Source organism: Oncorhynchus mykiss, chromosome 9 (assembly GCF_013265735.2).
Source record: "Oncorhynchus mykiss isolate Arlee chromosome 9, USDA_OmykA_1.1, whole genome shotgun sequence".
Taxonomy (NCBI): domain Eukaryota; kingdom Metazoa; phylum Chordata; class Actinopteri; order Salmoniformes; family Salmonidae; genus Oncorhynchus; species Oncorhynchus mykiss.
In genome coordinates this window covers 20,103,584-20,129,792 of record NC_048573.1, presented here as the reverse complement: position 1 = coordinate 20,129,792, position 26,209 = coordinate 20,103,584, and the positions used below count along the sequence as shown (strand labels likewise).

Genomic DNA, 26,209 nt, shown 5'->3' with positions numbered 1-26,209 from the left:
CTTTCGCCAATAGAACAGTGGGTAGTCGATTTATCCCCTCCGATGTCGTCTCGTCAGGTATCCCTCACTCGCCGGCCTCTATAGCGACGTCTCCTACTTCTTCAAGTGTCATTGATTTGGGCCTGATCCACGATAAACAATATGCATTTTGCTTCCGACTCATTGAAGTAGAAGTCCTCATCCAAATTGTGGTTAGTGATAGCTGTTCAGTATATAGAATGCTAAAGGCGGCAGCAACGTCGTATTCTTCTTGACTAGACACAATCAGATAGATGGAGCATAACAGTTCTCTCTAACAGTTCTCTCTTTCTCAGTATGTGTAGCTCATCTGAGGCTTTCTCCAATGAGATACGCCTCTTGCGAATTCAAAGAAAATTATGGGGTAAGCTTGGCTTCCCTTGGCATCTGAGTACATGCCACTTGTATTGAGGACACAGATGAGGGGGCCAGCATCTGGACTCTCAGACACAGGTTATTCAAGCTCTACCATTTTATTACATTTACATATTAGTCATTTAGTAGACGCTCTTATCCAGAGTGACTTACAGTTAGTGCATTCATCTTAAGATAGCTAGGTGGGACAACCACATATCTGCTCTGCTAAGGGGGCCCTGCCTTGATTGGGGGAACTGCTTAATAGAGCCATATATATATATACAGTGGGGAGAACAAGTATTTGATACACTGCCGATTTTGCAGGTTTTCCTACTTACAAAGCATGTAGAGGTCTGTAATTTTTATCATAGGTACACTTCAACTGTGAGAGACGGAATCTCAAACAAAAATCCAGAAAATCACATTGTATGATTTTTAAGTAAGTAATTTGCATTTTATTGCATGACATAAGTATTTGATCACCTACCAACCAGTAAGAATTCCGGCTCTCACAGACCTGTTAGTTTTTCTTTAAGAAGCCCTCCTGTTCTCCACTCATTACCTGTATTAACTGCACCTGTTTGAACTCATTACCTGTATAAAAGTCACCTGTCCACACACTCAATGTGCTCCATCTGCTGTGGTCCTAGCTCTCTTCATTATTGACCAGGTCCTGCCGTGTAGTTCTGGGCTGATCCCTCACCTTCCTCATGATCATTGATGCCCCACAAGGTGAGATCTTGCATGGAGACCCAGACTGAGGGTGATTGACCGTCATCTTGAACTTCTTCCATTTTCTAATAATTGCGCCAACAGTTGTTGCCTTCTCACCAAGCTGCTTGCCTATTGTCCTGTAGCCCAGCCCATCCTTGTGCAGGTCTACAATTTTATCCCTGATGTCCTTACACAGCTCTCTGGTCTTGGCCATTGTGGAGAGGTTGGAGTCTGTTTGATTGAGTGTGTGGACAGGTGTCTTTTATACAGGTAACGAGTTCAAACAGGTGCTACATGGTTGTTACAGGGTATTATTGAGGCCTGGTTTATTTTAGCTTCATTATGATTTGATTTATCAGTTCTGTTTCCTCGTTATGTACATAGTGCACAGTTGACCAGATATTCACCTGCACTGTAAATAAACGTTCGCCCCCTCGACATTGCATTACTACTTGTCTACTACTTATTGTCTTCCTCCTCAACGAAACCTCCACTGCGAGGGCAGTCTCTGTTACAGGACATTAACTTGCAGCATAGGTGGTCAAAATAATAATAGCCTAATCATCCTGCTAGTCCTACGTGCTTTGAGATGGCTATGGCTTCTCTTTCGTCGTCTTGCTCCATTATTCGATTCTGAACTTACTGTATAAAATGTGCAAGTGTGTGTCTCCCACTGGTCAAGGATGGTATTACAGCGTGTGAACATTTTGTGACCAATTGGCCATTTTTGTGTAGTTATCCCTGTTGTGCTGTTTTTCTTATACTGTATAAATGTAAGAAAGTAGTCAAACATTTTAAAAGATTGAGAGGATGTTGTATTTTATATTTAGATTGTGAAGTATCCACTGCTGGAAGTCTCCTGCTCGCTCTTATCAGGTGGCAGAGAGCCACAAAAGTATGGTCGCCCTATGTCCTTGATCTAGCGTGTTTATGTCTGACTACATAAACGTTGAGAGCAGATATCACTCGTCATGACAGCCGACAAAAAATAAATAGTTTAACATATTTAAATGGTTGCACAAGCAGGTTGCTCACAGCCTCCTAACATTGTGGGTCAAGAGTCAATGTTGTCTACTGACACAACTACCCAGTTCCAAGTAACACACCCAACTTACATAAGCTACCATCTGTTGCAGGAAATTTGATAACAAGCAAACGTCTGTCTAAACTAAGGTCAAGAGGAAAGCCTTTAAAATCAATCCAGAATCACACACTGTTGGCCAATAAACCTGACTGACGCAAGGCAGTGGTGTCAGACCGCACCCTTCCTATCAGGATTGGCGGTGAGGAAAAATGGCTTACTTTTTTACAGAGTTTCAGGAGACATCATTACGAAGAGATAAAGGTCTGGTTAACAAAGAGCTTTTTTTTACGTGTTCCATCGCAAACTGTCATAAACATAAAGCTCCAGGCTAGAGGAGAACCGGGATGAAGTTAGAGACACCGTATTTTATGACAAACAACTTCTACGTGCCCTCTACCATTAGCAACTGTAATTTCATTTCTAGGGAAAATTTGTTGAAGTTAACTAGACAGAGAACAGAACTAACGCAATGTTACTTTTGTAACTGCCGGTGGGGCGGGAGTAACACAGCCTTGGGACGGAAGTAACATTTGGCGAGAGGTGCAGACAATCTGTCTTATCTCCATTTTTCTGGTTTATAATCCTCATTACTTTCAACAGATGTACTATCAGACATAATTTCATGTTTATGTCGATATGAATAATTCATGCTATAGGTTCGAAATTTCAGAATGCGTCAACATCGCAATATTTTCCCTTACAATATTAATCAGACTAAAATGTAAAAGGTAATTGACTCCCAGAATCATAAACATATAGTACCAGTCAAAAGTTTGGACACACAGAAATGGTTTGTCAAGATCGGAGTGAAAGAACTTGACTGACCTACACAGTGCCCTAACCTCAACCCCAAGGAACACCTTTGAGATGAATTGGAACGCCGACTGTGAGCCAGGCCTAATCATCCAATATCAGTGCCCGACCTCACTAATGCTCTTGTGGCTGAATGGAACCAAGTCCCTGCAGCAATGTTCCAACATCTTTCTGGGCTCTGTTTCCTGTCTGCGCTCCTCTACATCAATGTCTTGGACCTCAGCCTCAGCCCTCATCAGCCTTACATCTATAGGGAAAAGGAGACATTAGATATTAGAGTTGTTAGTACACTACACACACTCACCCTCTCTCTCTCTCTCTCTGAATGTCAGCACAAAGAGGCTTGATGATTCATCCGCTGCTGATGTCCACCAGAGTGGTATGGGAGTTCTCTGTTCCGTCTTAACTCCTACACAGAGGGAGGTCTGTACAATAGAGAGAGAAATAGAGAGATACTTCCAGCAACGGAAAATGACCTTAACATTTCTATTCTTCCTCCCTATCCTGTGCAGAGATACTTTTGAGGAGACTGGAAACGCTATTGGAATTGTATTACCGCCCATTGTGTAGATTGACATTGATGTGTGTGGGTTGCATTCTGGGATATTCTGCATTCTGGGAGCTCTCCTTCGAGGCGTGAATGGGAGACAATTGGGCGCCAACTCCAAAAAACAACTTTAGCATGAATTTCAGAAACAAGAAGTACAACATTACAAATATTTTCCGAGATGTGAGATAATTAACTAGTTCTCTGTCATATCATATAGCTTTAGAATCGTGACATTATGCACTTTTTTTTAGGAAAATAGGCAGGTTTCGCGAACTCCTACGCTGACTTTGAGATTGCGTGACAATTAGATTAGCAAACGCGTGACGCAGCATGACAAACCTGAATGCGATTGGTTGACAGTCTGCTGGGTGGGGCGTTATACGTTCCTCCATTCATTTCCCATTGTGATTCCTATCTCCTCCTTTCTGTAATATCTCTGTCCTGTGTAACTCTCCTGTCCATCTCGCCGATGTGTTACTTGACCAGGCCGGTGATCAGATTCATGAGCACCTGAAGGGCACTTTTCCCTGTCTGCACTCCTCCACTCGGACACTCTGCAACTTAGCCTCAACCAACCTCACATTTAAAGGGAGAAGAAGCGGGCTATTGAATAAGCAATTCAAAATCAACAGGCTTTTTGATATATAGTGGCTTGCGAAAGTATTCACCCCCCTTGGCATTTTTCCTATTCTGTTGCCTTACGACCTAGAATTAAAATGTATTTTTGAGGGGTTTGTAACATTTGATTTACACAACATGCCTACCGCTTTGAAGATGCAAAATATTTTTTACTGTGAAACAAGAAATAAGACAAAAAAACTGAAAACTTGAGTTTTGGGGGAGTGAACAGTTATGCAAAAGCAATACTTTGTAGAGACACCTTTTGCAGCAATTACAGCTGCAAGTCTCTTGGGGTATGTTTCTATAAGCTTGGCACATCTAGCCCCTGGGAATTTTGTACATTCGTCAAGGCAAAACTGCTCCAGCTCCCTCAAATTGGATGAGTTCCGCTGGTGTACAGCAATCTTTAAATCACACCACAGATTCTCAATTGGATTGAGGTCTGGGCTTCAACTAGGCCAGTCCAAGACATTTAAATGTTTCCCCTTAAACCACTCGAGTTTCGCTTTAGCAGTATGCATAGGGTCATTGTCCTGCTGGAAGGTGAACCACCGTCCCAGTCTTAATCTCTGGAAGACTGAAACAGGTTTGCCTCAAGAATTTCCTTGTATTTAGCGCCATCCATCATTCCTTCAATTCTGAACAGTTTTCCAGTCCCGGACGATTAAAAAAATGCTGATGATGCTGCCACCACCATGCTTCACTGTGGGGATGATGTTCTCAAGGTGATCAAATGTGTTGGGTTTGCGCCTGACAGCGTTTTCCTTGATGGTCAAAAAGCTACATTTTAGTCTCATCTGTCCAGAGTACCTTCTTCCATATGTTTGGGGAGTTGGCGAACTCCAAACGTGTTTGGTTATTTTTTCTTTAAGCAATGGCTTTTTTTCTGGCCGCTCTTCCCTAAAGCCCAGCTCTGTGAAGTATATGGCTTAAAGTGGTCCTATGGACAGATACTCCAATCTCCCCAGTGGAGCTTTGCAACTTATTCAGGGTTATCTTTGGTCTCTTTGTTGCCTCTCTGTTTAATGCCCTCCTTGCCTGGTCCATGAGTTTTGGTGGGCGGCCCTCTCTTGGCAGGTTTGTTGTGGTGCCATATTATTTCCATTTTTAATAATGGATTTAATGGTGCCCTGTGGGATGTTCAAAGTTTCGGATATTTTTTTATAACCCAACCCTGATCTGTACTTCTCCACAACTTTGTCCCTGACCTGTTTGGAGAGCTCCTTGGTCTTCATGGTGTCCCTTGCTTAGTGGTGTTGCAGACTCTGGGGCCTTTCAGAACAGGTGTATCTATACTGAGATCATGTGATAGATCATATGACACTTAAATAAAGTCCACCTGTGTGCAATCTAACTAATTATGTGACTTCTGAAGGTAATTGGTTGCACCAGATCTTATTTAGGGGCTTCAAAGCAAAGGGGGTGAATATATATGCACGCACCACTTTTCTGTATTTTTAAATACTTTTTTGAAAAGTTTTTTTTTTCCTCACGAATTTGGACTATTTTGTGTATGTCCGTTACATGAAATCCAAATAAAAATCCATTTAAATTTCAGGTTGTAATGCAACAAAATAGGAAAAACACCAAGGGGGATGAATACTTTTGCAAGGAACTTTATGACTGAGGCCTGTGTGTATCCCACCTACAGTAACTGGGACTGGATGGCAGTCTGGGGAGTGTGGACCGACCATTGTAAATGGTTTAGATAGGGCTTTACACGAATGCTACCAATGTAAAAAGAGAAAGAAATTATTTATTTTCTACTTTCTGTCGTGCTTCTATTAAAACTCCAGATCTAACTGGGTGATCAATAAATCAGCTTGCTACCTTGCCAGAGCAGAAAGGACATTAAACTTGCCCACCATGACTGCTGTGACAGAGTCACTTGTTTGATGGACATGCATACTCTGTGTCAATTAAAATTGCCCAAATATGTCCATTGCAAGGCTCGCCTATCACACAGTCCAACGTCTGGTTCTGAATACCCATTTAAGGGTATCAATGTTATTGTAGGTGTAGATAAATGCTTATGTTCCAACAGTGCAGTAATATCTCACAATACAAACAATACACGCAAATCCCCAAAATAAAAAGACAGGAATTAAGAAACATTACAATGAGCAATGTCAGAGTCTAGAATATAAATATATACAGAGCATTTAGAAAGTATTCAGATCCCTTGACTTTTTCCACATTTTGCAATGCCTTAAATTTAATATATTGTTTTTTTCCCCAATACCCAAAAATTTTGCAACTGTATTCAAATCTTATTTATTTTTATTTTTTTGAATTTTACCCCTTTTTCTCCCCAATTTCATGGTATCCAATCCATTCGCTACTATCTTGTCTCATCGCTACAGGATGAGACGAAGGTTGAAAGTCATGCGTCCTCCGATACACAACCCAACCCAGCACGCATCCAACCCGGAAGCCAGCCGCACCAATGCGCCGGAGGAAACACCATGCACCTGGCCACCTTGGTTAGCGCACACTGCGCCCAGCCCACCACAGGAGTCGCTGGTGCGCGATGAGACAAGGACACCCCTACCGACCAAGCCCTCCCTAACCCGGGCGACGCTAGGCCAATTGTGCGTCGCCCCACGGACCTCCCGGTCGCGTCCGGTTACGACAGAGCCTGGGCACGAACCCAGGGACTCTGATGGCACAGCTGGCGCTGCAGTACAGCGCCCTTAACCACTGCGCCACCCTGGAGGCCAATGTATTCAACATTTGAAACTGAAATATCACATTTACATAAGTATTCAGACCCCTTTAATCAGTACTTTGTTGAAGCAACTTTGGCAGCGATTACAGCCTTGAGTCTTCTTGGGTATGAAGCTACAAGCTTGGCACACCTGTATTTGGGGAGTTTCTCCCATTCTTCTCTGCAGATCCTCTTGAGCTCTGTCAGGTTGGATGGGGAGCATTGCTACACAGCTATTTTCAGGTCTCTCCGGAGATGTTCAGCCAGGTTCAAGTCCGGACTCTAGCTGGGCCACTCAAGGACATTCTAAGACTTGTCCTGAAGCCACTCTTCCATTGTCTTGGCTGTGTGCTTAGGGTTGTTGTCCTGTTAGAACAGTGGTACTCATTGTGTGGCCCGCAGTGATTTTCCTATTTTCCATCCATAATACATAACAATGATACAATTTCAATTCAATGTGTTTATTGCAGTCCAGAATCACTTCATTGAATATATATATTGTTCCCTGGACAGCCGATAGATGACAGTATAGCGCAGCTGTTGGACAGAAAGGCCGAAATAAAACATCTGCCGAAATAGAACATCTGCCGAAATAGAACATCTGCCGAAATAGAACGTAACTGCTCAGCTACAGTGACCGACACATATCAGTTTACTACTAGCTAATTTTGCAGTCGGGTAGACATGGATTGATTTCTTTGTAAAAAAAAAGAAACAGAAATCTATTGACAATGAAAATGAGGGGGAAGAGCTGGAGAACAACGTGACAGCTATGAACGAACAACCACCGGAGAACCAGGAAAATCAGGGAGATGGCGGCGGGGAAATGCTGCTAGCTAACGAAGCTAACGTAGCTAACGTGGCTACGACAAGGATACGGTCCATTCAAGAAGAACACAGAAAGTTCCAAAATAAATGGACAGACAAGTATTTTTTTGTACCTTTATTTAACTAGGAAAGTCAGTTAAGAACATATTCTTATTTACAATGACAGCCTACTGGTCGATAGTGGGATAACTGCCTTGCTCAGGGGCAGAACTGGAGATTTTTACCTTGTCAGCTCTGGGATTCAATCCAGCAACCTTTCGGTTACTGGCCCAACGCTCTAACCACTATGTTACCTGCCCGGGACTAGCTCACTTTGTCTTTTTTGCCAGAAGACAGTCAATTGTTTTCAACAAACAAATTTAGAGCAACATTTCCAGTCACACCATGCCACTTTGACAAAACATATCCGCCACCAAGCAACCTCAGAAACAGCAAAATAGTGCAACTCAAAGGACAGCTCAAAGAACAACAACAAATGATGGACAGATCTAGCACTGTTGCAGAGAAAATGAGAGGCAACATATGAGATTGCTTGGATACTCACAAGAAACAAGAAGGCCGTCACAGACGCGGAGATTGTCAAATAATGTTTTTTGGCCTCAGCTGAAATATTGTTTGCTGAGTTCACAAAACAAGGAAGCTATTTTAAAGCAAATTAAGGGACTGCAACTCTCAGACTCGACCATAACAAGACGCATAGAAGACATCTGGCGAGGACATCGGTAAGCATTTGGCGAGGACATCGGTAAGCATCTGGCGAGGACATCGGTAGGCAACTGATTACTGACATATCCGTGGTGCCGTGTTTTAGTATTGCACTTGACGAAAGCACTGATGTAAGTGACATGGCCCAATTATGTGTGTGGGTCCGCTTCCCTCAAAACGAGTCGTCCATAGAGGAACTTTTATGTTCACTGCCCCTTCAGGGACAAACACAAGGAGAGGATATTCTGAAAGCACTTGTTACATTTTTTGCTGACAATAATATTGACTGGTCAAATTAAAGATCTGTGCGGCCCTCTGAGGGATTGTCTCAACCCAAAGTGGCCCCCTTACAAAAATAGTGACTAAAACTGTGTTAGAAGGTAAACCTTCGCCCCAGTCTGAGGTTCTGAGCACTCTGCAGCAGGATTTCATTAAGGAACTCTGTACTTTGCTCCGTTCATCTTTCCCTCGATCCTGACTAGTCTTCCAGTCCCTGCCTCTAAAAAAACATCCCAAAGCATGATGCTTCCACCACCATGCTTCACTGTAGGGATAGTGCCAGGTTTCCTCCAGACGTGCCGCTTGGCATTTAGGCCAAAGAGTTCAATCTTGAATTCATCAGACCAGAGAATCGTGTTTCTCTTGGTCTGAGAGTCCGTTAGGTGCCTTTTGGCATCTCCAAACGGGCTGTCATGTGCCTTTTACTGAGGATTGGCTTCCGTCTGGCCACTCTACCATAAAGGCCTGATTGGTGGAATGCTGCAGAGATGTTTGTCCTTCTGGAAGGTTCTCCCATCGCCACAGAGGAGCTCTGTCAGAGGGACCATTAGGGTCATGGTCACCTCCCTGACCAAGGCTCCTCTCCCCCGATTGCTCAGTTTGGCTGGGTGGACATTTCTAGGAAGAGTCTAGTTGGTTCCAAACTTCTTGCATTTAAGAATGATGGAGGCCACTGTGTTCTTGGGGACCTTCAATGCTGCAGACATTTTTTGGTACCCTTCCCCAGATCTGTTCCTCGACCCAATCCTGTCTCGGAGCTCTACGGACAATTCCTTCAACCTCATGGCTTGGCTTTTGCTCCGATATGCAATGTCAACTGTGGGACCTTACATAGACAGGTGTGTGCCTTTCCAAATCATGTCCAAACAATTAAATTTACCACAAGTGGACTCCAATCAAGTTGTAGAAACATCTCAAGGATGATCAATGGAAACAGGATGCACCTGAGCTCAATTTTGAGTGTCATAGCAAAGGGTCTGAATACTTATGTAAATAAGGTATTTCTGGTTTTTGTTATTTTATAGCAATTATAACTCAGTGCCAATTATCACTCAGCACAGCTTGACAATACTCACATTTGTTTCAGTCTCTTAAGCTGAGACTCCCAAACCAGCAGTTCATGGAAAAGGTCATAGGTCTCTGAACAATAGTTCAATATTGTTTAGCACTCTTACTCATGTGTTTCCTTCAGCATTTGCCTGAACAATAAATGCACTGTTAGGAAGTGGATACTAATTCTTTAGCCCAAAAATTGATGGTTGTGCCTTTGGAAGGTGAAGAAAAGGAATAGGGCTAGGACAGACTGTAAACTAGGTTCACTACTGTTGCTGACACCATGGATTTTAAGCCAGGTTCAGCACTGTTGCTACCACCATGGACTGCAAACTAGGTTCAGGACTGTTGCTGACACCATGGATTTTAAGCCAGGTTCAGGACTGTTGCTGCCACCATGGACTGTAAACTAGGTTCAGGACTGTTGCTGCCACCATCCTGAACCTAGCTTACAATCCATGGTGTCAGCAACAGTCCTGAACCTAGGTTCAGGACTGTTGCTGACACCATGGATTGTAAGCTAGGTTCAGGATGGTTGCTGCCACCATGGATTGTAAGCTAGGTTCAGGATTGTTGCTGCCACCATGTATTGTAAGGTAGGTTCAGGACTGTTACTACCACCATGGATTTTAAACTAGGTTCAGGACTGTTGCTGCCACCATGGATTTTAAACTAAGTTCAGGACTGTTGCTGCCACCATGGACTGTAAACTAGGTTCAGGACTGTTGCTGCCACCATGGATTGTAAACTAGGTTCAGGACTGTTACTACCACCATGGATTTTAAACTAAGTTCAGGACTGTTGCTGCCACCATGGACTGTAAACTAGGTTCAGGACTGTTGCTGCCACCATGGATTGTAAGCTAGGTTCAGGACTGTTACTACCACCATGGATTTTAAACTAAGTTCAGGACTGTTGCTGCCACCATGGACTGTAAGCTAGGTTCAGGACTGTTGCTGCCACCATGGATTGTACGCTAGGTTCAGGACTGTTGCTGCCACCATGGACTGTAAACTAGGTTCAGAACTGTTGCTGCCACCATGGATTGTAAACTAGGTTCAAGACTGTTGCTGCCACCATGGATTGTAAGCTAGGTTCAGGACTGTTGCTGCCACCATGGATTGTAAACTAGGTTCAGGGCTGTTGCTGCCACCATGGATTGTACGCTAGGTTCAGGACTGTTGCTGCCACCATGGATTGTAAACTAGGTTCAGGACTGTTGCTGCCACCATGGATTGTTAACTAGGTTCAGGACTGTTACTACCACCATGGATTGTAAGCTAGGTTCAGGACTGTTGCTGCCACCATGGATTGTAAGCTAGGTTCAGGACTGTTGCTGCCACCATGGATTGTAAGGTAGGTTCAGGACTGTTACTACCACCATGGATTTTAAACTAGGTTCAGGACTGTTGCTGCCACCATGGATTTTAAACTAAGTTCAGGACTGTTGCTGCCACCATGGACTGTAAACTAGGTTCAGGACTGTTGCTGCCACCATGGATTGTAACCTAGGTTCAGGACTGTTACTACCACCATGGATTTTAAACTAAGTTCAGGACTGTTGCTGCCACCATGGACTGTAAACTAGGTTCAGGACTGTTGCTGCCACCATGGATTGTACGCTAGGTTCAGGACTGTTGCTGCCACCATGGATTGTAAACTAGGTTCAAGACTGTTGCTGCCACCATGGATTGTAAGCTAGGTTCAGGACTGTTGCTGCCACCATGGATTGTAAACTAGGTTCAGGGCTGTTGCTGCCACCATGGATTGTACGCTAGGTTCAGGACTGTTGCTGCCACCATGGATTGTAAGCTAGGTTCAGGACTGTTGCTGCCACCATGGATTGTAAGCTAGGTTCAGGACTGTTGCTGCCACCATGGATTGTAAGCTAGGTTTAGGACTGTTGCTGCCACCATGGATTGTAAGCTAGGTTCAGGACTGTTGCTGCCACCATGGATTTTAAACTAGGTTCAGGACTGTTGCTGCCACCATGGACTGTAAGCTAGGTTCAGGACTGTTGCTGCCACCATGGATTGTAAACTAGGTTCAGGGCTGTTGCTGCCACCATGGATTGTACGCTAGGTTCAGGAATGTTGCTGCCACCATGGATTGTACGCTAGGTTCAGGACTGTTGCTGCCACCATGGACTGTAAACTAGGTTCAGGACTGTTGCTGCCACCATGGATTGTACGCTAGGTTCAGGACTGTTGCTGCCACCATGGATTGTTAGCTAGGTTCAGCACTGTTACTACCACCATGGATTGTAAGCTAGGTTCAGGACTGTTGCTGCCACCATGGACTGTAAACTAGGTTCAGAACTGTTGCTGCCACCATGGATTGTACGCTAGGTTCAGAACTGTTGCTGCCACCATGGATTGTAAGCTAGGTTCAGGACTGTTGCTGCCACCATGGACTGTAACCTAGGTTCAGAACTGTTGCTGCCACCATGGATTGTAAACTAGGTTCAAGACTGCTGCCACCATGGATTGTAAACTAGGTTCAGGACTGTTGCTGCCACCATGGATTTTAAACTAGGTTCAGGACTGTTGCTGCCACCATGGATTGTAAACTAGGTTCAGGACTGTTGCTGCCACCATGGATTTTAAACTAGGTTCAGGACTGTTGCTGCCACCATGGATTGTAAACTAGGTTCAGGGCAGTTGCTGCCACCATGGATTGTACGCTAGGTTCCGGACTGTTGCTGCCACCATGGATTGTACGCTAGGTTCAGGACTGTTGCTGGCACCATGGACTGTAAGCTAGGTTCAGGACTGTTGCTGCCACCATGGATTGTAAGCTAGGTTCAGGACTGTTACTACCACCATGGATTTTAAACTAGGTTCAGGACTGTTGCTGCCACCATGGACTGTAAGCTAGGTTCAGGACTGTTGCTGCCACCATGGATTGTAAACTAGGTTCAGGGCTGTTGCTGCCACCATGGATTGTACGCTAGGTTCAGGACTGTTGCTGCCACCATGGTTTGTACGGTAGGTTCAGGACTGTTGCTGCCACCATGGACTGTAAACTAGGTTCAGAACTGTTGCTGCCACCATGGACTGTAAACTAGGTTCAGCACTGTTGCTGCCACCATGGACTGTAAACTAGGTTCAGCACTGTTACTATCACCATGGATTGTACGCTAGGTTCAGGACTGTTGCTGCCACCATGGATTGTAAACTAGGTTCAGGACTGTTGCTGCCACCATGGATTGTACGCTAGGTTCAGGACTGTTGCTGCCACCATGGACTGTAAACTAGGTTCAGAACTGTTACTACCACCATGGATTTTAAACTAGGTTCAGGACTGTTGCTGCCACCATGGACTGTAAGCTAGGTTCAGGACTGTCGCTGCCACCATGGATTGTAAACTAGGTTCAGGGCTGTTGCTGCCACCATGGATTGTACGCTAGGTTCAGGACTGTTGCTGCCACCATGGATTGTACGGTAGGTTCAGGACTGTTGCTGCCACCATGGACTGTAAACTAGGTTCAGAACTGTTGCTGCCACCATGGACTGTAAACTAGGTTCAGCACTGTTGCTGCCACCATGGACTGTAAACTAGGTTCAGCACTGTTACTATCACCATGGATTGTACACTAGGTTCAGGACTGTTGCTGCCACCATGGATTGTAAGCTAGGTTCAGGATGGTTGCTGCCACCATGGATTGTAAGCTAGGTTCAGGACTGTTGCTGCCACCATGTATTGTAAGGTAGGATCAGGACTGTTACTACCACCATGGATTTTAAACTAGGTTCAGGACTGTTGCTGCCACCATGGATTTTAAACTAAGTTCAGGACTGTTGCTGCCACCATGGACTGTAAACTAGGTTCAGGACTGTTGCTGCCACCATGGATTGTAAACTAGGTTCAGGACTGTTACTACCACCATGGATTTTAAACTAAGTTCAGGACTGTTGCTGCCACCATGGACTGTAAACTAGGTTCAGGACTGTTGCTGCCACCATGGATTGTAAGCTAGGTTCAGGACTGTTACTACCACCATGGATTTTAAACTAAGTTCAGGACTGTTGCTGCCACCATGGACTGTAAGCTAGGTTCAGGACTGTTGCTGCCACCATGGATTGTACGCTAGGTTCAGGACTGTTGCTGCCACCATGGACTGTAAACTAGGTTCAGAACTGTTGCTGCCACCATGGATTGTAAACTAGGTTCAAGACTGTTGCTGCCACCATGGATTGTAAGCTAGGTTCAGGACTGTTGCTGCCACCATGGATTGTAAACTAGGTTCAGGGCTGTTGCTGCCACCATGGATTGTACGCTAGGTTCAGGACTGTTGCTGCCACCATGGATTGTAAGCTAGGTTCAGGACTGTTGCTGCCACCATGGATTGTTAACTAGGTTCAGGACTGTTACTACCACCATGGATTGTAAGCTAGGTTCAGGACTGTTGCTGCCACCATGGATTGTAAGCTAGGTTCAGGACTGTTGCTGCCACCATGGATTGTAAGGTAGGTTGAGGACTGTTACTACCACCATGGATTTTAAACTAGGTTCAGGACTGTTGCTGCCACCATGGATTTTAAACTAAGTTCAGGACTGTTGCTGCCACCATGGACTGTAAACTAGGTTCAGGACTGTTGCTGCCACCATGGATTGTAACCTAGGTTCAGGACTGTTACTACCACCATGGATTGTACGCTAGGTTCAGGACTGTTGCTGCCACCATGGATTGTACGCTAGGTTCAGGACTGTTGCTGCCACCATGGACTGTAAACTAGGTTCAGGACTGTTGCTGCCACCATGGATTGTACGCTAGGTTCAGGACTGTTGCTGCCACCATGGACTGTAAACTAGGTTCAGAACTGTTGCTGCCACCATGGATTGTAAACTAGGTTCAGGACTGTTGCTGCCACCATGGATTGTAAGCTAGGTTCAGGACTGTTGCTGCCACCATGGATTGTAAGCTAGGTTCAGGACTGTTGCTGCCACCATGGATTGTAAGCTAGGTTCAGGACTGTTGCTGCCACCATGGATTGTAAGCTAGGTTCAGGACTGTTGCTGCCACCATGGATTTTAAACTAGGTTCAGGACTGTTGCTGCCACCATGGACTGTAAGCTAGGTTCAGGACTGTTGCTGCCACCATGGATTGTAAACTAGGTTCAGGGCTGTTGCTGCCACCATGGATTGTACGCTAGGTTCAGGAATGTTGCTGCCACCATGGATTGTACGCTAGGTTCAGGACTGTTGCTGCCACCATGGACTGTAAACTAGGTTCAGGACTGTTGCTGCCACCATGGATTGTACGCTAGGTTCAGGACTGTTGCTGCCACCATGGATTGTTAGCTAGGTTCAGCACTGTTACTACCACCATGGATTGTAAGCTAGGTTCAGGACTGTTGCTGCCACCATGGACTGTAAACTAGGTTCAGAACTGTTGCTGCCACCATGGATTGTACGCTAGGTTCAGAACTGTTGCTGCCACCATGGATTGTAAGCTAGGTTCAGGACTGTTGCTGCCACCATGGACTGTAACCTAGGTTCAGAACTGTTGCTGCCACCATGGATTGTAAACTAGGTTCAAGACTGCTGCCACCATGGATTGTAAACTAGGTTCAGGACTGTTGCTGCCACCATGGATTTTAAACTAGGTTCAGGACTGTTGCTGCCACCATGGATTGTAAACTAGGTTCAGGACTGTTGCTGCCACCATGGATTTTAAACTAGGTTCAGGACTGTTGCTGCCACCATGGATTGTAAACTAGGTTCAGGGCAGTTGCTGCCACCATGGATTGTACGCTAGGTTCCGGACTGTTGCTGCCACCATGGATTGTACGCTAGGTTCAGGACTGTTGCTGGCACCATGGACTGTAAGCTAGGTTCAGGACTGTTGCTGCCACCATGGATTGTAAGCTAGGTTCAGGACTGTTACTACCACCATGGATTTTAAACTAGGTTCAGGACTGTTGCTGCCACCATGGACTGTAAGCTAGGTTCAGGACTGTTGCTGCCACCATGGATTGTAAACTAGGTTCAGGGCTGTTGCTGCCACCATGGATTGTACGCTAGGTTCAGGACTGTTGCTGCCACCATGGTTTGTACGGTAGGTTCAGGACTGTTGCTGCCACCATGGACTGTAAACTAGGTTCAGAACTGTTGCTGCCACCATGGACTGTAAACTAGGTTCAGCACTGTTGCTGCCACCATGGACTGTAAACTAGGTTCAGCACTGTTACTATCACCATGGATTGTACGCTAGGTTCAGGACTGTTGCTGCCACCATGGATTGTAAACTAGGTTCAGGACTGTTGCTGCCACCATGGATTGTACGCTAGGTTCAGGACTGTTGCTGCCACCATGGACTGTAAACTAGGTTCAGAACTGTTACTACCACCATGGATTTTAAACTAGGTTCAGGACTGTTGCTGCCACCATGGACTGTAAGCTAGGTTCAGGACTGTCGCTGCCACCATGGATTGTAAACTAGGTTCAGGGCTGTTGCTGCCACCATGGATTGTACGCTAGGTTCAGGACTGTTGCTGCCACCATGGATTGTACGGTAGGTTCAGGACTGTTGCTGCCACCATGGACTGTAAACTAGGTTCAGAACTGTTGCTGCCACCATGGACTGTAAACTAGGTTCAGCACTGTTGCTGCCACCATGGACTGTAAACTAGGTTCAGCACTGTTACTATCACCATGGATTGTACACTAGGTTCAGGACTGTTGCTGCCACCATGGATTGTAAACTAGGTTCAGGACTATTGCTGCCACCATGGAATTTAAACTAGGTTCAGGACTGTTGCTGCCACCATGGATTGTAAACTAGGTTCAGGGCTGTTGCTGCCACAATGGATTGTACGCTAGGTTCAGGACTGTTGCTACCACCATGGATTGTACGCTAGGTTCAGGACTGTTGCTGCCACCATGGATTGTAAACTAGGTTTAGGACTGTTGCTGCCACCATGGATTTTAAACTAGGTTCAGGACTGTTGCTGCCACCATGGATTGTAAACTAGGTTCAGGGCTGTTGCTGCCACCATGGATTGTACGCTAGGTTCAGGACTGTTGCTGCCACCATGGATTGTACGCTAGGTTCAGGACTGTTGCTGCCACCATGGATTGTAAGGTAGGTTCAGGAATGTTGCTGCCACCATGGATTGTAAACTAGGTTCAGGACTGTTGCTGCCACCATGGATTGTAAGCTAGGTTCAGGACTGTTGCTGCCACCATGGATTGTAAGCTAGGTTCAGGACTGTTGCTGCCACCATGGATTGTAAGCTAGATTCAGGACTGTGGGTTCCACCATGGCACAACGGATATAATGCAAATGAAGAGACGGAGCAGGAATAGGGGTATTTATTACACCCACTTGAACACAGGAAGGAACAGCACATGGGGGGAGGGTTTGGATGGAGTTTAGGAGTTGGAGCTTGTAGGTAGGCAAGATGTGTTTGGAGTTGTGGCATGTAAGGCCTTGAGATACGATATGGATATCAAGGATGTGCTGGTCTGGAAGGGACATACAAAAGGGAAACATTAGAAGCACATTGAAAAGGTGTAGAGATGACAAAGTAGTGCCAGGTGACTATGTGGAAAAGGCTTAACATATAACTGAGGAGACTGCCAGGATAAACAAAGGAGCAATTAGAATGACCAAACTGAGGACATGAACATCAAAAAGATAACGTAGGGCAACGGAATATATATTAGTGGTGTTAGATTTGATACAAGAGCTCTGAGGCCGGCTTCAAAAATCGCTAAGCAGCTCAATTTGAACCTGTATCACTTGATCAGAAGTATCAATGATCCAAAGCTTTGTTTGATTAAGTGATTTTTTCAAACCGTGTGTTGCAAAATGTGAAATCCCACTGATTTCAACATGATTCCAGTGCCCTCTTCGATTCCAAGCTGCTTTCAAACACCGACCCCTACAGTAGTTACAAATATAGGTAGGATTTTGTACAAAAACGTTTACCTTACAGGTAAACTTAGCGGGTAGAGTAGGGAACATTCAGCGATGTGAGGGTGTCGAATCCCATTGAAGGCACACTTTAAAAAACGATTTGAAACCACACTTTTTGTATTTGTTTTATTGAGTATAGTATATGCATCTGTCTTATTTCATAAATGCATATTGAAAAATAGTACATTTGAAGGCAAAAAAGGCAAGTATGATGGAAACTTGGCATTACAACTAAGGCTAGTAAAGCCAACAACTTACCCCTGCGCCACAGAGTTAAAAACAGTGGAGAAAGAGAACATCTCTGATAATCAGTGCTATTTATTGTTGACCAACAGATGTTAATAATTTGCATTGTGAACAGATAATGAAGCTCTGAGCAATGAACTGTTTTTTTGGCACAATATTGTGAAAGCGCTACCCCATCACTAATATATATATTATTTAGGACTTACATTTCCTCAAACAGTATAACAACAAAGGAGACTTAGTTCATCATATCATGTACAGCGGCAGGATCGGGCCGCCATGGCGTCACCCAGCATGACCTGAACCGAACTGAAATGGTTGGTAGGAATGAACATGAAGCTTATATAGGGAAACAGAAGTGTGGGGAAAAAAGGTAGAGGATAGGTGATTAGGGAGTAGAAATAGGTGTGGAGGGAAGGGGCGTGACCTGGGGTAAAAAGTAGATGAGATGTGGTTAGGGAGTGGAGGGAAGGGGCGTGACCTAGGGTAAAAAATAGAGGAGAGGTGATTAGGGAGTGGAGGGAAGGGGCGTGACCTGGGGTAAAAAGTAGATGAGATGTGGTTAGGGAGTGGAGGGAAGGGGCGTGACCTAGGGTAAAAAGTAGAGGAGAGGTGATTAGGGAGTGGAGGGAAGTGGCGTGACCTGGGGTAAAAAGTAGATGAGATGTGGTTAGGGAGTGGAGGGAAGTGGCGTGACCTGGGGTAAAAAGTAGATGAGATGTGGTTAGGGAGTGGAGGGAAGGGGCGTGACCTGGGGTAAAAAGTAGAGGAGAGGTGATTAGAGGGAAGTGGCATGGGGTTTTTATTTAACCAGATAAACTGACTAAGAACACATTCTCATTTACAGCAACAACCTGGGGAATAGTTACAGGGAAGAATGAGGCAATTGTAAGTTGGGGATGATTAGGTGACCATGATGGTATGAAGGACAGCTTGGGAATTTAGCCAGGACACCAGGGGTAGCACCCCTCATATCCCTTTGTTTGCTAGAGCATGAAAGCTTCCCTAAAGATGTATAGGATGGGTTGACACATTGGAATCCAACAAATTTAACTCCAGCAGACCAGCAGACCCAATTTAAGACCCAGCCACCCTGTTAAGCAAACTGCCAGTAAGGAACTGCACAATGGTAGCTGTGGTACCAGTCTTTAGGGAAGATTCACTTCTGAGGCAGATTGAGGATTACAGAATATAAATCGCATATATAACCATTCTCCACACCTCTAGGCCACTATCCCCTATGGGTTTAAAAACATGAGAATGTTGTAGAGGTCGACCGATTAATCGGAATGGCCGATTAATTAGGGCCGATTTCAAGTTTTCATAACAATCGGAAATCTGTATTTTTGGGCACCGATTTGGCAAAAAATGTTACCTTAATTTAACTAGGCAAGTCAGTTAAGAACACATTCTTATTTTCAATGACGGCCTAGGAACGGTGGGTTAACTGCCTTGTTCAGGGGCAGAACGACAAATTTTCACCTTGTCAGCTCGGGGAAACCAATCTTGCAACCTTACAGTTAACTAGTCCAACGCAATAACAACCTGCCTCTCTCTCGTTGCACTCCACAAGGAGACTGCCTGTTACGCGAATAAGTAAGCCAAGGTAAATTGCTAGCTAGCATTAAACTTATCTTATAAAAAACAATCAATCATAATCACTAGTTAACTACACATGGTTGATGATATTACTAGATATTATCTAGCGAGTCCTGCGTTGCATATAATCAGACTGAGCATACAAGCATACAAGTATCTAAGTATCTGACTGAGCGGTGGTAGGCAGAAGCAGGCGTGTAAACATTCATTTAATCAGCACTTTTGTGCGTTTTGCCAGCAGCTCTTCGTTGTGCGTCAAGCATTGCGCTGTTAATGACTTCAAGCCTATCAACTCCCGAGATGAGGCTGTTGTAACTGAAGTGAAATGGCTAGCTAGTTACCGCACGCTAATAGCGTTTCAAACGTCACTCGCTCTGAGCCTTCTAGTAGTTGTTCCCCTTACTCTGCATGGGTAACGCTGCTTCGATGGTGGATGTTGTCGTTGTCGTTGTGTTGCTGGTTTGAGCCCAGGGAGGAGCGAGGAGAGGGACGAAAGCTATACTGTTACACTGGCAATACTAGTGCCTACAAGTGCCTATAAGAACATCCAATAGTCAAAGGTTAATGAAATACAAATGGTATAGAGGGAAATAGTCCTATAATAACTACAACCTAAAACTTCTTGCCTGGGTGTATTGAAGACTCATGTTAAAAGGAACCACCAGCTTTCATATGTTCTCATGTTCTGAGCAAGGAACTGAAACGTTAGCTTTCTTACATAGCACATATTGCACTTTTACTTTCTTCTCCAACACTTTGTTTTTGCATTATTTAAACCAAATTGAACATGTTTCATTATTTGAGGCTAAATTGATTTTATTTCTGTATTATGTTAAGTTAAAATAAGTGTTAATTCAGTATTGTTGTAATTGTCATTATTACAAATAACATTTTAAAAATTGTCCGACTAAACGGTATTGGCTTTTTTGGTCCTCCAATAAATCGGTATCGGCGTTGAAAAATCATAATCGGTCGACCTCTAGAATGTTGTAAACCATTAAACGCAATGCAAAGACACACCAGAAGCTTGGTCCCCTGCAGTACCACAGTGATGCAAATGCAAATAGTAATGACATCACTGGTCCTCATTAGGGTGGATTATCTGACAAGTACTCAGCAGGATGTGAAATGTCAGGTGTGGTTAATATGATAATATCTTGATATTTCAAGCAATTTCTAAGATTGCAGAAGCACAAGAAACGTGTATCAGTTTGGATCATGTCCCTAGACCATTTGAGAAAGTGCTGTCCCTGTCAGGCACCATCCCAGACATGTTTCCCCATGATGTAGCAAATACAAGTGTGTGTGTGTCTGTGTGTGTGTGTGTTTATGAGGGGGTGGGAGAGAACACAGGTAGGCAACGATAAATCACTGAGCATGTCTGTTGCTCATTGACAACCTGACACAATCGTGACCAAGAAGGGGAGCAGACACTCAACAGAATTTCATCCTGTGGAGCTATATTCTTATATTTTATATTTTACTAACGATAGGATATCCTATTTTTTTCTCTCTTTTCTTTCTCCTTCTGTTTTTATTTACACCAATTACTTGAAAAATCTAAATGGATCCTATACTGGAGGTTGTTTGCTTGCTGCTTGGGTTCATAGGATGGGTGATGGTGGGGATAGCTATACCGAACCGTTACTGGAAGGTTTCAACGGATGACGGGAACGTCATCATTACCTCGAACATCTATGAGAACCTATGGATGTCCTGTGCCACGGACTCAACTGGTGTCCACAACTGCCGCGAGTTCCCCTCTCTACTGGCCCTGAACGGCAAGTGCACCACAAGATAATAGGAATCTTTGTCAATAAAAAAATAGAACAATTGCAATAGAGAAATTAAGCAACAATGTTTGAAGAGTAAATCGATTTATTGCCTGTGATGTTTGATATTGTTTTGTTGTAGTTAAACGAATATGTAAAGGCCCATAGGCATTACTTTGACCTTTTTCATTTGTGGTTAAACATGTGATTATCCAAGAACGACATAAATAATCAATCAATTTAGGTTGAACCAAGATGTAATTGGTTAAGATAAAAATCTGCCAAATAATTTATTCTATACTACACAATTCTGGTATTTGATTGTGACAATTGACCTTCCCTACTCAACAAATACAATACATCATATCCTTAAATATTTATCATAATTATTAGTTTCAAGTGTGGCAATTAATATGTGCATTACTCAATATGATTCTGTACAAATCACATGTGAAACCAATTTGATAATCATTGTATTTATTATTACAGTATATATATAAAAAATGTAATAGCCCTATTAAATCTTGATTGTACAATTTGTCTTTATTTTTAAGCAGGATACATCCAGGCGTCTCGAGCATTGATGATTGCAGCGGTCGTTTTTGGATCAATCGGGCTCGTCGCCACCCTGGTCGGGGTACAGTGTTCTAAAGCTGCCGGAGAGGACATGGTTCTAAAGGGTAGAATAGTTGGCGTTGGTGGTGTGCTTTTCTTTCTTCAAGGTAACTGGGCATGCTCAAGTTTACTATAATTACTGTTTCTATGTGTTATAACTGCCAAATCTCAATTTGTGCACAATTAACTTCTCGCTCTCTCGCAATTTCTCTCTCAGGCCTGTGCACAATGATCTCAGTGTCTTGGTATGCTTTCAACATCACCCAGGACTTTTTTAACCCATTCTATCCCGGGATAAAGTAAGTGAGAGGAGACTGTTGGCCTATTCCAACTGCAGTAATGAAGCTAGTAGCACACTGCTGCCCTCTGCTGTATTTTAGACAGAAGAGCAGTCTCACTTCCAAAGCCTGTTTATGAACTTGATTTACTGTAGGACATACTGTGTGTTGCAGGTATGAACTCGGAGAGGGCCTCTACATTGGCTGGTGCTCGGCTGTTCTTGCTCTCACTGGAGGGTCATGTTTGACATGTGCCTGCAAACTGGGCACGTCTGAGAAACAGTGAGTTCAGTGGATACTGTGTGTATGTATGTGTGTGTCTGTATCCTTCCTGATCCACATCTATGTGTGTCCTCACCCATTCTTCCTCTCTTCTTTCCCTTCCTCAGACCTTACCCATACCAGCCCAGGGGCAGAGTGTACTCTGGAGTTGCACCATCACGGAGTCAGGCTGCCACTTCCTACGGCCAGGACGCCTATGTCTGAGAAAGAGAGGGCACATCACTGGACCCTGTGGATCACCTTCATTCACCATGTGTCAAACCTACCAGACACTGTTACACGCACAGCTACTGAGAAGGTGTAAGGGACTGTACGTTATTTATGAGGGATAAATGGAGAAAAATCGGACTTCTCTTAAATGAAAATGAAAGTCCCTCCCCTCAGTAAAATATATTACCCGACCATCCCTGAATGTAAAAAAAAAACAAGTGACCAACCCCTATACCCACAATAATTATTAAAACATCAAGTGGATAGCAGAGAACATGCCTACCATTTACCCTCAATCCTAGGACAGGCCAGAGCCTTAGATATGCAGTTTTAAGAAACTGTTCTTCATTTTATAAGTATTAGGTTGTGGATTCGCAGACCACCGCACACAATGGTAGGGGTGAAAAGATATACATTATAATAAAAACACTGCATGAATCTCTTATTTTCGGGCTGAGATAAACATGCCTTTTACAAATACATTTAATGTAATTCTACACGACTGGAGACAAGCAGAATCTTTTTTTAACACCACAACAGAGCACGACAACAAATGAGCGCATGCTGCAGCACCGGAGACGTTTTCATTTCTATTCAGGGTATTGTTAAAAAGGATGATAGGAACAGTGCTAAAGTTATCGATCAATTGTAGAAATGTAGTGCAACAGAACCAGTTACAACTGAAGCAACTGATCATTAATGAATTCAAGAAAAAGCGATATGCACTTGTAACTTTTTTCCTTTGGGAAATAATTTTCTTATTTATTCTATTTTATTCCTTGACATTGTTGTTACAAAATTGTTTTGTGTTGTCTGTGATTAGGGCATGGGAATACAAGAGCATCTGCTACAGTATTCTAAATGAACAAACTAGGCATGCATAGCTCACTGCATGATCCTCAAACCAAAGACTGGCCAAACTCATGTTTCTAAAAGTGAATTCAAAAGGTACTGTTAAAATGACTGCACTGTAGAATAAAGACATTTTGTTTTATTATTCAATAGTAAGGAATCCTTTTTTTGTATACAGCCTAAATGCAAAATGTATAGGCAGGCTATAGCTTTGAAATCATAATACAGTCTAAATAATTCATTGTTGTTATTTCTTAGGCTACCTGGCTTGCTTCTGACTGATTTAGAATTAGTATGTTGTTTAATAGCCTGTTGAAATTTTCGAACGTCAATTGATAGCGAAGCAAAGTCCTTTTTTTGTCTCCTCAGGTATAGAACGTTGTATGTAGCGCAGCCTCAATGTCATAGAGACAAACCAAAGACATCCCACGTGCATCGGAGTCACGTCTTCCCCCTGCATTCCCCCTGCATTTTACAGCTTGTTTCTAGCATAAAGCTTTGCGGACTAAAGCGTTGTTATATGTAGATCGCTTTATATAAATCAGGTCTTTTGCTTTTAGCCATTTTCTTTAACAAAAGCCACAATACCCTCGCATACCCCCTCAATTCGAGCCCTGGTGTTAACTTAACACACCAAGCTCTTCAATGACACAGATATTTAAGGTGTACATGGTGACTGAAGGAATTGGTTGACAATGGATAGTAGACTACACTTTCGTCTGTCAAACAGGTAGGCCTACCTGTTTTTTCTTGAATAGGAAGAAATAGACTCCAACACAAAGCCCTCTTGTTATTAGCCTAAAGTCACATCAAAAACGGTATAAATTAATTAGGCCTTCTTGAATGAACCTACCCAACACCCATGCGCTGCTGCCGCTTCATAATAATGTAAGTTATGTAAATTACTGAATATAGCTTATTGTAAAAGGTCAGTAACTCTGACAAATAGTTTCATTAGGAAACAAAACATATTGATTTTATTAAAATCAATTATAGCAGTAGCAAGATTACCTCCAGTCCTCAACCTCTCAAACTGAACAGGACATCAGTAGGCCTAGTCGCTTGCACAGATATTGCATTATTTTTTACAAATAAAAATGTATTTTCTGAAGAAGCCTTGACTCACCTCCTGAAGTGCCACCATACACACCACAGTCATTGGTTAGGCAGCACGACAGGGTTTACATCAGCCAGAGCAGGGCAAGCCGGGGCTCATAATTCAGAATGTCTATCCATTGCAGTGTAATTTAATATACATCATCCCAGCAGCACAAAAACTTGGGAAGTATATTTTCTCCCTTTTCCTCCAGACATATTTTTTTTAAAACCTAGCGATCGACATTGGTTTGTCATTGATAGAACTACTAAATTACCTTAGTTGGTAAGTCAATTCAAGTAAGCCAGCATGGTAGAGCTTGCTAGCTTATTGTGCTACAAAGTTTAGCCACGTGAGGTTGTTGAGGTAAAAGACGGTATGATTAAAAAAAATGTAACTAATAGTCGGAAGCCAATTACATTATAATAAAATTACCAATATAAAATAAATCTCACATGCGTTCATTTTACAAATGTGATTAGATAAAACACAATTTATATTAAATAATTTCTGGGAAATGTTTTGGGTAGACCTGAGATCAAACTGAGTAGGCAAACGCCTACACGTGGCTACACTGCTGGTGTGGTGGTCATATGCCATTCTGAATGTTTGTTTTAGTTTTTTATAATTCCAACCAATACAATTCCTCTTTAAATACTCAAATTATTTTTTTTATATCTAATAAGGAATTAACATCGTCAAACATATGTTTATTATTACCACAGAACATTAGACATAGGGTAGGCCTATCAATGAATTTCCTTGTGTGATTATTTCTGGTATTTCCACTGTATGGCTTGCCTGCCTGTGCAGTGACGGCATTCTTGTACCATACAATGACATGGGAGTTTCGTGTACGAGTTAAAATAGTTCAACCAATGAGACCGCCCCACGTTTGTAGGCAACAAGGATGTGTGCTGCTAGGACTGGCCAGTGGCCACTCACCGCACATAAATGAGTCATGGAATTCGGCTCTTATTACTGACTCGGATATTTTCGACTCGTTCAAAGAACGAATCTTTCGACTAATTTCTTTCATTTATGACCAGAGCACACAGGAGCCCCTACTGCCCAACTGGCGAATAATGAACTGAAAACTCGAAAGAGTCACGATTCTACAAGCCTCTCGTTCACCATGGGGGGGACGTAAATAGTAGAACGTAATTTTGCTCTCTCGTTCACATCTCAAGGTGCAATTTCATAACTGGGTAGTGCATCATCAGCTCCTCTTGTCATGTTAGGCATTGCATATCTTAGAGAGCTATTTTTAACTTGTCAGTAATGTCCTGATGAACTTGCCCATTTTTATTTAGGTGTTTTAGCTACTCATATATTACATGAATACACATTAGACATGGCACAATGTATAGAATTGCAAGAAAATTAGCTTTAAAACTGCAACATTTTATATGCGTCCCATGACAAAATGTGAAGAATTGCAGGAAATAAGCTTTAAACCGGCAAAGTTCTCTCCATCAACAAGAGGAGTGTGAAGAGTTTGTGTTATGAACAGTGATTGTGCCCATAGAAATAGACGTGGCGCGCGCAGAGGGGTGCGTGATGTTCCCGAATGCTGGAAGGGGGGCCCGAGTGAAAAAGTTTTGG

At 43.5% G+C, this 26,209-nt stretch overlaps 1 protein-coding gene across 2 annotated transcripts; it reads left to right on the top strand.

Annotated features, from left to right (window-relative positions):
• The first annotated feature begins 1,010 nt into the window (after window positions 1-1,010).
• Window positions 1,011-23,653, top strand: LOC110531708 (claudin-15). Of its 2 annotated transcripts, XM_036987534.1 has the most exons (6): window positions 1,011-1,107; window positions 21,110-21,280; window positions 21,829-21,993; window positions 22,104-22,185; window positions 22,339-22,446; window positions 22,554-22,871. In XM_036987534.1, exons 1-6 carry the CDS (start codon window positions 1,086-1,088, stop codon window positions 22,648-22,650), a joined length of 645 nt encoding a protein of 214 aa, XP_036843429.1. In that variant the 5' UTR covers window positions 1,011-1,085; the 3' UTR covers window positions 22,651-22,871. The 2 variants fall into 2 exon arrangements, with proteins under 2 accessions (XP_036843429.1, XP_021470714.1); XM_021615039.2 differs by lacking the exon at window positions 1,011-1,107 and having other exon boundaries at window positions 20,873-21,280; window positions 22,554-23,653.
• The last annotated feature ends 2,556 nt before the right edge of the window (window positions 23,654-26,209 follow it).